Source organism: Ranitomeya imitator, chromosome 6 (genome assembly GCF_032444005.1).
Source record: "Ranitomeya imitator isolate aRanImi1 chromosome 6, aRanImi1.pri, whole genome shotgun sequence".
Taxonomy (NCBI): Eukaryota; Metazoa; Chordata; class Amphibia; order Anura; family Dendrobatidae; genus Ranitomeya; species Ranitomeya imitator.
In genome coordinates, this window is record NC_091287.1 from 138138159 (window position 1) to 138149473 (window position 11315).

General features: G+C 40.5%; 1 protein-coding gene across 2 annotated transcripts in view; it reads left to right on the top strand.

The window, feature by feature from the left end:
• The window catches only part of KIF15 (kinesin family member 15), a 174129-nt gene extending 163025 nt beyond the window's left edge, over positions 1-11104 (top strand). The window contains exons 30-35 of one of the 2 annotated variants that reach the window (XM_069730135.1): positions 242-351; positions 3721-3796; positions 4766-4803; positions 8910-9075; positions 10273-10404; positions 10798-11104. In XM_069730135.1, coding sequence (XP_069586236.1) covers positions 242-351; positions 3721-3796; positions 4766-4803; positions 8910-9075; positions 10273-10404; positions 10798-10860 — 585 coding nt within the window. In that variant the 3' untranslated portion in view covers positions 10861-11104. The remainder of the gene's footprint in view (positions 1-241; positions 352-3720; positions 3797-4765; positions 4804-8909; positions 9076-10272; positions 10405-10797) is intronic. The other variant, XM_069730136.1, reaches the window with a different exon arrangement.
• The last annotated feature ends 211 nt before the right edge of the window (positions 11105-11315 follow it).

The window sequence follows — 11315 nt, forward strand, 5'->3', positions numbered from 1 at the left end:
GTGCATGGATCAGTGGAAAAATAGATGACAACTGTATGCTATTTTTTTTTTCACCGGGTGATTGCTAGGAGAAGCTTTCATGCAATTGTATAATTTTTTTTTTTTTTTGCGAATAAAATAATGACACAAAGACAGAACAGTACACTGATAAAAATGGGCCGATTTATGCAGGCATGAAAAAAAATCACTGACATTAACTGCAGTGTTACTGTCTGTATCACGGTTATTATTCCTCTTACAGACTCAATTGTGCGAAACAGAAAATTTGCATCTTGAAATCCAGAATCTGCAGGAACAATGCAAGGATTTAAAGCTTCAACTGGAGAATAGCAAGAGACGAGACACTATTCTGTAAGGTCTTTACCAGTTTCTGGTTGCGATAACTGAATTGACATGCTAACTTTGTGTGTGCTGGAGTCGTGTGTATTGCTTCAATTTCGAGAATACTACTTTTTCTTTTTTTTCTTTCTTTTTTTAGGTTTCACTAATTTTACACTACTAAAAAAAAAACTTTTTTTTTCTTCTTATTTTTGACTTCTGTCCTGTTCAACACAACGTGATACAAGCTGTATAGCTCTGCATGCACTAACAATAGCAGGCACCATCACAGTGCCATAATAGTACAGTGGTTTATAAGAACAACTTGCTCACATTACTTTGTAGGATTGGAGAGTTTAATTTATGAATTTTTCACTGTTTTTGATACAGAAAATGTGTATAAATACAGAAAATGTTTCCTCCGTTTTAAAGGGACTCTGTCAGCACAGAATGACTGTTCAAACCAATTACTGACGCTTGGTTCAACGTGGCATGAACAATCATTTACATACACTCTCCCAACTGCTTGTTTTCCCTGTATCTCCACCCTCACCCTTATTTGATTGACAGCTCTGGCTTCATAGATCCAGAGAAGGGAGGAGATAGATGGAGAACAAGCAGATGGGAAGGTGTATTTAAAGGGACTCTGTCATCACAGAATGACTGTTCAAAATAAGTCCCGCTCCTTGGTGGTTCATGCTGCAGCCAATCATTCACATACGCCTTCCCATCTGCTTGTTTTCCATCTATCCCCCCACCCCACCCCCTCTACCTTGATTGACAGCTCTGGCTTCATAGAGCCAGAGAAGGGTGGAGATAAATGGAAAACAAGCAGGGGAGAAGGTGTACGTAAATGATTGGCCTCACCATGAAGCACCGAGTGCCTGTGCTTGGTTTGTAGAAGAAGGCTAGCACTCGACTTCTGCGGAGGTGACGGTGCAAGTGAACGGAGCCAGTAGTCCCATCGATAGGAAAATAAGTAATGACTGCACTCGTACAGGAGAAGGTTTGCTTCAAGTGAATAATTTACTGGTGAAGAGTGAGGCGACAGGAAAAAAAATTAACGTTCCGGCCAATCAGTGGCCTTGATCACAATGTCGCCTTTCGTAGGTTCTTTTCTAGTATTTGAACATGTAGTATTGCTGAGGTAGATAAATATGAGGGTGTATACAGAAAATCCACACTGAGGGGAAAAAAATGTTTCCAGTTCACCACCTGACAGCACCATTGGAGGACGTCCTTCTTACCCTCAGTGGGACAGGAACAACAAGCGGTTAAAAGGACCGTCCCCACTCCACCCACCAGTGTTTTTCCTGTCCCACTGTGGATAGGAACGGCAAGCTTTTCCTCCGACGGTGCTATGCAGATGGTGGGGATCGGGGGGCCCAGCCTTTCCCTTCCCTGCCGCAAGACATCTGCGGCTGATGCATGCTATGGGGGGTCCAGCTTCAGGGGCACGTTAGTGGGCTAATATAAGCCATACCACAATGCTCACCCCTCCCCCTACTCCCCTATCTACTGCTGGTATCTCCTTGGGACCTAAACTTGGTCCTTAATGCCCTGTGTAAAACCCCGTACTTGTTATCAGAAGATATGGGCATAGCCAATCTCTCCTTTAAAACTGCCTTCCTGATTGCCATCACGTCAGCTAAAAGATTGGGGGAGATGCAGGCTCTATCCACTCAGGACCCATATCTTCAGATCTTTGACAACAGGATAGTTTTAAGACATAACCCAGCCTTCCTCCCCAAGGTAGTGTCCTCAACAAATATAAATCAGGAGATAATCCTTCCCTCATTCTGCCAACATCCTAGAAACACAAAGGAAGGGGTCTACCATAACCTTGACGTTGGGGAGACTGTTCTAAAATACCTGGGGGCGACGGAAGGTTGGAGACAGGACACTAACTTGTTCATACAGTACGGGGGTCCAAATAGAGGTTGTAAGGCAGCAAAATCAACCATTGCTAGGTGGATCAAAACCATGATAAACCTAGCATGTACAGACCAAGGGAAAGATCCCCCAGATATTCTTAGAGCACATTCAACTCGAGCTATCTCTACATCATGGGCAGAGAAGGGGGGAGCCTCAGCAGAGCAAATTTGTAGGGCGGCGACTTGGACCAGTCTTTAATTTATAGTGTCTAGCAAAGGTTAATGTCTCATCAGATCAGTTAGCTTTTGGTAGAAAAGTATTACATGTAGTATTCCCACCCTAGTTTACCATCCTTTGGTATTCCTCCAATGGTGCTGTCAGGTGGTGAACTGGAAAATGGTAATTAGACCTACCGGTAATTGTATTTCCAGGAATCCATCCTGACAGCACTACTAGTTCCCTCCCCCTGCAAGTTTATACTATTGACTAATGTGATGTAACATTGGTGTATAACTGTTAATAAACTCTCTTTTATGCATCCATCCAGATGTGGTACTTAGAAAATCACTGGTGGGTGGAGTGGGGAGGGTACTTTTAACCGCTTGTTGTTCCTGTCCCACTGAGGGTAAGAAGGACGCCCTCCAATGGTCCTGTCAGGATGGATTCCTGGAAATACAATTACCGGTAGGTGTAATTACCGTTTTTTGCACTGGGCTCCAAAAGGCGCCAAGGTAGGAATGCATACAGTGTGCACCGACAGGCAATAAGATTCATATTTGGTTCTGAAAAAAAGACGCGTCCGTATTTGAATGCAGTTATTGTGCTGGTGATACAGTGGAAATGCTGAGATATATATATCCAGGCAAAGATGATTTATAGCCAAAAGAGGGTTTGGAAACAACTGGTCCATTGGTGGTGCAGCTGTGCCTGCAGATCAGGTTTCCCTAGAGGTGCTGCAAGAGCCAGCGTTGGTGGCTAAGTGGGAGATGCTGACACAAATGTGTCTGACCAGAAGGAGCAGCTGGATATATATATATCTCAGCATTTCCACCATATCACCAACGCAGGCCAGCACAGTAACTCCATTCAAACACGGACGTGTCTATTTTTCAGAACCAAATACCAATCTTATTGCCTGTCTGTGCACACTGTATGCATTCCTACCTTGCATCTTTTGGACCCCAGAGCAAAACAAAAAATGTTCCCTCAGTGTGGATTTTGTGTATACACCCTCATATTTATCTACCTCAGCAATACTACATGTTCAAATTCTAGAAAAGAACCTACGAAAGGCGACATTGTGATCAAGGCCATTGATTGGCCGAAACGTAAATTTTTTTCCCTGTCTCCTCACTTTTCACCAATAAATTATTCACTTGAAGCAAACCTTCTCCTGTACGAGTGCAGTGATTATATATTTTACTCTGCTTGGTTTGAACAGACATTCTGCGCTGACAGTTACTTTAATGTCCATTATTGATGTTAAAATCCTAAAACCTTCTGTTTTCTCCCCTCCCCGATCCCTAGTAATGAAGATAAAAAATCTGACATGATAGACCTTAAGAAAGAGATTGAAAAGGAAGTTTCTGAACGAATGGAGAAGGTATCTAGTATGTCTTTACTATTCCTGTTTATTAGCCTAATAGTTTATTCGAAGAAGAAAATGTTATCTACTCTGCTTCATTTCATGACATTATTGATACTGGGCACCTACTATTTACTGATGGGTTGTGATGTCCCTAGTCTGAAATGAAGCCTAAAAACTTTTTTTAATAAAATGTCATTAAATATTAAAACACATCTTAGAGGATACTTAATAAAGAAAAAAACTACACACATTGGGTATCAACATGACCGTAATAATCTAATAAGAAGTCATCAGGTTATGTGTACAACATTGTAAAATAAAATCATTCTCAAAATTTATGTTGCAAAGCCTCATACACTATATTACCGTATATTAAAGAAAGGAGGCAATATGGCTGCAGAGGGGAAAAAAATGACGGTCTCTTGCCAATAAATATGTCTTGTTTCTACCTGGTTTAAATGCTGCTGTTCTCATAAATCTTGCATTATTTTCAGTTTTTGGTCCTAAACGTCTCAGTTCTCCTCTCCCCTATATGTAATTTATGGTGGTGTGATTGTCATGAAGACTTCCAAAGAGAAGCGCAGACGACCACAACCATTTAGCTTGACTAAATACAGGAAAGAGGAGGCTATATCTGAGGTACAGAGAGGTATAGGAAATGAACAGCCACATTTTATACCAGAGAAAACAATTGCACATTCATTACAAGGGACAAAACCAGTTTAGAAGGTTCTTCCCATCTCATCTGTTTTTAACTAAGGCGAGTACATGTCTCTGCCCTAGATACAAGTAGTCTGGGCTTCGCAAACAGCCAGATCACCTGCCTTATACGGTTTCTGTTAATTCCCATGGAAGTGCATAAGAGTTACAAGTTAATTTTTCAGATCCTCTTACATCTGCCCCTGCGTTCGTTTGGCTAAAATTTAAATTATTGTGTTCACATTGTGTGTTCTCATTTTTCATCTAATCATTTGCTTTCAATAGGGCAAGACTGTTGACCAACTTCTGAAGGTGCAGAAAGAGTGAGTTTAGATGATCGTTCCTTATTCTTTGGGAAAAAAAATAATATATATGTATATATTTTTTAAACAACACATTTTTATATATACAGTACAGACCACAAGTTTGGACACACCTCATTTAAAGATTTTTCTGTATTTTCATGACTGAAAATTGTACATTCGCACTGAAGGCATCAAAACTATGAATTAACACATGTGGAATTATATACTTAATTTCAGTTGTTTCACACTTTTTTGTTATGTCTTATATTCTAGGTTCTTCAAAGTAGCCACCTTTTTGCTTTCATGACTGCTTTGCACACTCTTGGCATTCTCTTGATGAGCTTCAAGAGGTAGTCACCAGGAATGGTCTTCCAACAATCTTGAAGGAGTTTTCAGAGATGCTTAGCACTTGTTGGCCCTTTTGCCGTCACTCTGCGGTCCAGCTCACCCCAAACCATCTCGATTGGGTTCAGGTCTGGTGACTGTGGAGGCCAGGTCATCTGGCGTAGCAACCCATCACTCTCCTTCTTGGTCAAATAGCCCTTACACAGCCTGGAGGTGTGTTTGGGGTCATTGTCCTGTTGAAAAATAAATGATGGTCCAACTAAACGCAAACCGGATGGAATAGCATGCCGCTGCAAGATGCTGTGGTAGATATGCTGGTTCAGTATGCCTTCAATTTTGAATAAATCCCCAACAGTGTCACCAGCAAAGCACATCACACCTCCTCCTCCATGCTTCACGGTGGGAACCAGGCATGTAGAGTCCATCTATTCACCTTTTCTGTGTTGCACAAAGACACGGTGGTTGGAACCAAAGATCTCAAATTTGGACTCATCCACTGGTCTAATGTTCATTCCTTGTGTTCTTTAGCCCAAACAAGTCTCTTCTGCTTGTTGCCTGTCCTTAGCAGTGGTTTCCTAACAGCTATTTTACCATGAAGGCCTGCTGCACGAAGTCTCCTCTTACCAGTTGCTGTAGAGATGTGTCTACTGCTAGAACTCTGTGTGGCATTGACCTGGTCTCTAATCTGAGCTGCTGTTAACCTGCGATTTCTGAGGCTGGTGAGTCGGATAAACTTATCCTCAGAAGCAGAGGTGACTCTTGGTCTTCCTTTCCTGGGGCGGTCCTCATGTGAGCCAGTTTCTTTGTAGCGCTTGATGGTTTTTGTCACTGCACTTGGGGACACTTTCAAAGTTTTCCCAATTTTTCGGACTGACTGACCTTCATTTCTTAAAGTAATGATGGCCACTCGTTTTTTCTTTACTTAGCTGCTTTTTTCTTGCCATAATACAAATTCTAACAGTCTATTCAGTAGGACTATCAGCTGTGTATCCACCAGACATCTGCACAACACATCTGATGGTCCCAACCCAATTTATAAGGCAAGAAATCCCACTTATTAAACCTGACAGGGCACACCTGTGAAGTGAAAACCATTCCCGGTGACTACCTCTTGAAGCTCATCGAGAATGCCAAGAGTGTGCAAAGCAGTCATCAAAACAAAAGGTGGCTAATTTGAAGAACCTAGAATATAAGACATAATTTCAGGTGTTTCACACTTTTTTGTTAAGTATATAATTCCACATGTGTTAATTCATAGTTTTGATGATGAATCTATGGAGGGTACCACACCGTAGAACAGGGATACACCTGTGGTCAACAATAAACTATACAAAGTGAAAGACAAAAGAAAAAGCTGCTGACCAATACCAGGGATCACCTCAAACAATTAGAACATTTTATTAAGTACAAAACAGACCAAACTCGTAAAAACATTTAAAAAGTCACTAACATGACATAGTAACAGCACATATGGCTCATGATGAAGCCAAAAAAGGCCCCTACCCGGGATGTCAAAGTATCAAGGTACATACAAGGCAAAAGAGTAACATGCAAAAAATGTAAACATGAATGACTGGATAATATATAAACCATACAATATAATGGAAATAGATGATATATATTCCTATAATAAGGTACAAAACAAAGTACAAAAGAAATAGCAGATGAAAAACATATGCATGTCACAGTATGAAAATGAAAAAGCCTATTAATACTACCAATGCTCCAAAAAACGGGCCTTGGCAAATAGTGGGGGCTTCAATATAATGGCCCGTTATCTCCTTGAGCCCCTGACGAAGCTACCTAGCGGTAGCGATACGCGTCGGGCATCTCCACAGGCTCCCCCACCACATGGCTGTATTTCTATATCTGGTTCTTTTTTTTGGCTCATGGGTATGCTTCTCTTGACATTTTGGTACCCTGCCCACTGATTCTTTGTGGGTTGTGACTCTGCTTAGGGGTTTGTGTTCTCCTGGAGATAAAGGGCCATTATATTGAAGCCCCCACTATTTGCCAAGGCCCGTTTTTTGAGCATTGGTAGTATTATTAGGCTTTTTCATTTTCATACTGTGACATGCATATGTTTTTCATCTGCTATTTCTTTTGTGCTTTGTTGTTTTGTACCTTATTATAGGAATATATATAATCTATTTCCATCATATTGTATGGTTTATATATTATCCAGTCATTCAGGTTTACATTTTTTGCATGTTACTCTTTTGCCTTGTATGTACCTTGATACTTTGACATCCCGGGTAGGGGCCTTTTTTGGCTTCATCATGAGCCATATGTGCTGTCTATGTCATGTTAGTGATTTTTTTTTTATGTTTTTACGAGTTTGGTCTGTTTTGTACTTAACTAATAAAATGTTCTAATTGTTTGAGGTTTTCCCTGGTATTGGTCAGCAGCTTTTTCTTTTTTCTTTCACTTTTCATAGTTTTGATGCCTTCAGTGTGAATGTACAATTTTCATAGTCATGAAAATACAGAAAAATCTTTAAATGAGAAGGTGTGTCCAAACTTTAGGTCTGTACTGTACATACAATACTGTACATACAATCAGCTAGTGGAAGAAGTATTGAATAGTGATGAGCGAGTATACTCGTTGCTCGGGTTTTCCCGAGCACGCTCAGGTGGTCTCCGAGTATTTTGTCATGCTCAGAGATTTAGTTTTCCTCTACGCAGCTGGATGATTTGCGGCTGCTAGAATACATTTGAGGATTCCCTAGCAACCAGGCAACCCCCGGATGTACTCAAGCTGTCAAGCAGCTGTAAATCATTCAGCTGCGGCAACAAAAACTAAATCTCTGAGCACTCACAAATACTTGGAGATCACCTGAACGTGCTCGGGAAAACACGAGCACCGAGTATACTCGCTCATCACTAGTATTGAACACTTCGCCAGTTTTCTAAGTAAATCTATTTCTAAAGGTGCTATTGATGAAATTCTCTCCAGATGTCGGTAACAACCATCCAATCCACACAGGCAAAGAAATCACGGCATAGATGTCCATTCATTAAGATGTGTGTAAGACTATTTACACTAGTACTATGGCCTATGTTTATACCAGAACCCATCACACTGACAGATCCACCTCATGAAGAATCAAGACCGTCATCAACTTACCTATTTGATGATGAGTATATAGGGCATTCTGACATTATTTATGGCAGTAATAGCACTGCAAGCTGCACTATACTTCCAGTTAAGAGCAAAAAGGTGGCTCAGTGGCTAAAGGTGGCTCAGTGGCTAGCATTGTTGCTTTGCAGCACTGGGATCCTGGATTTAAATCCCCCCAAGGACAAACATCTGCAAGTTTGTATGTTCTCCCTGTGTTTGTGTGTTTTTTTTTCCCACACTCCAATAACGTACTGATAGGGAATTTTGGGTTGTGAGCCCAATAGGAACAGTGATCATGATGTATGTAAAGTGCTGCGGAGTTAATGGTGGTGCATAAGAAGTAAATAAATAGTAGTACTTGCATGAATCCCACTAATGTCAGTGAAGCTTTGTGGGTAGGTAGTGGGTGTAAATGGGGAAAAAAAACATGTGAAGAATAGATCACCATTGGAAAAAAAATGTAACTCAAGTAAAGTGTATGTGTAACAGTATTTAGTGATCAGATGGTCAAAGTCAGGTTAACTCTTTCAATGACATGAAAATAAAATATGTAAGATATTTCCCCTAAGCATAATGTTGTGTATTTTACTGGCTGCTGTTTGGTTTGATGGCCTTTCTAAAAGCGTATATATTGCTGGTGCTTCGTTTGCTGTTTGTAGGTTAGAAGAGGTAAGGACCATGTTGAGAAATAAAGAGCAGTCCATTTCGGAGATGAACAAGGAGTTAGAACGGACACGAGCTTTAGAGCTAAAAGCCTTCCAGGAGAAAGAAGAAATCCGTTCACTATTGGAAGCAAAAAATGAGGAGACCGAGAAGAAGTTACAGGTAATTTGTAGTGTAACATATATAGTAGAGGTTCCAGGTAGTCGCGGAAAACAATATAAAATGTATTCACAAAAGAAAGCAGCAAATAGGTGGCGCTAGAGTTCTAGTCCTCTTCCTCTCTGAAGAGACAATTTGCATATTTCCCAGAGGAGCATTGCGGCTTTAAGTCTCCTCACCTCGACATGCTTATCATGTCACTCTCCACAAGGAGAAACGATACTTCTTGATTCACAAAAGAAAAAACTTTAGGGAGGCCTTAACTCTCTTCCACTGCCCTTTTTACTTAAAGGGACACTGTCACCTGAATTTGGAGGGAACAATCTTCAGCCATGGAGGCGGGGTTTTTGGGTTTTTGATTCACCCTTTCCTTACATGCTGGCTGCAATATTGGATTGAAGTTCATTCTCTGTCCTCCATAGTACATGCCTGGGCAAGGCAAGATTACCTTGTGCAGGCATGTACTACGGAGGACAGAGAATGAACTTCAATCCAATATTGCAGCCAGCATGCAGCCAGCGAGTAAGGAAAGGGTGAATCAAAAACCCCGCCTCCATGGCTGAAGATTGTTCCCTCCAAATTCAGGTGACAGTGTCCCTTTAAGAAGACAGTGAGCAGACGCAGACATATAATTTTATTACATATCACTTATTAAAAGGAAAAACGCCTGTAACAGTCCTTATTTACAAATAGAAGAGTTCTTGCACTTTGACAATAAGAGTAGCTGTGTCTGTTCGTGGGATCCCACAAAGTATGGCGGGATCGCACATCCTGGAAGCTAGGGGCTGATTTTTGCTATAAAGTTTGCCTCCTTTCCACGGTAATTGGGCATCTTTTTGATATTTTAGTGTCATCTCTCTGTGGTCGTCCACTACCTTCAATGAATAATAAGGGCAGCCACAAACCGATATATATAAATGAATAAATCTGTTAATATGGTGCACTTTAATTTAGTAGCTATACAGACATTTCTGGAGTTGACCCATCGCATTGTACAGGCCATGGAAATTGGGGTATTTTTTTATTTTCTTTTTTTTTTCCCTTTGAATTCATCTTTCATCACATTAGGATACTTCTTTGACAATATTGTTACATTCTGACTATATAGTATTGGTGTAGTATTTTTACTAGAAATGTATAATACACAAAAGGGCAGAATTTTTCATATTTCAAACATTTCTGAAAATTGCTTTTCAACAGGAATCGGAGTTATTGAGGAAGCAGATTGCATCACTAGTAGAAGAAAATGGGAAGCTGCTTGGACACCAGAATCCACAACAGAAAATCCAGTATCTTGTGAAGCTTAAGAAGGAGAACAACAAACTTGTGGAGGTTTGACATATTGAAGTCCGCATCTAAAATCGCAAAAATCTCAGACAAAAGTTCTAGTCAGGAGCTTTACGGTTACTAAACTAATTACATTGCGGGACAGGGTAGTAATTGACAAGTTTTTTCCTGGCCACCATTGGCTATTCCATTGCCGAGAAAAAAAAATCATCTTTGACTTCTTTTATAAGTGATGCCGCAAAACTTAAAGTAATGTTTAGTTAACCTGATTAAAGGAAATTGTCACAAGCTTTAAGCCGATTTCACACATATATGAAACATGGCAGGAGTACGGACCATGATTCATAGATCAGACATCACAAAATTGGTGAAAAATGAAACAATAATAATTTTATTTACATGTTGTGTTTTTTTGTTTTTGTTTTTTTTACTTTTTAGGAAGTAAACCGTCTACAAATAGAAAATCTTAAATTCAAAGAACACAGTATGGACTACTCTTGAAAGGAGATATTTTAAAGGTGAACAGAGGCTCATCTTTCCCCGTAATCACCAGACCCGTTCTGTAACTCGGCATTAAATGGACAAGCTCTGCTTGGAGAAGATGAAAATTCTATCAATTTTATCTTAGTAGTGTAATGTCACTGATAATTAGGTTGTACATACGCAAGCAATCTAAGCTTAATGGAACGTTATCTTGCTCTTCCAGGTTCCATCCAGTTTATTACTCCATGGTCTTGCTCTCTCTAAAAAAAAAAAAAAGAAAATGACCCTTACTTACGCCTTTGCTCCTCCAGTGGCCCACTTTGCCACTGAGCTCAGTCATTGGTGACATCTGCAGCCACTCACTGGGTTCCGGCGTCATGCCAGTGCAGACAGCACAAGATCGCTGAGCTCAGAGATTGGCTGTAACATGTCGTACTCGCAACATCACTGCAGCTGTGTCGACAAAGACCTGA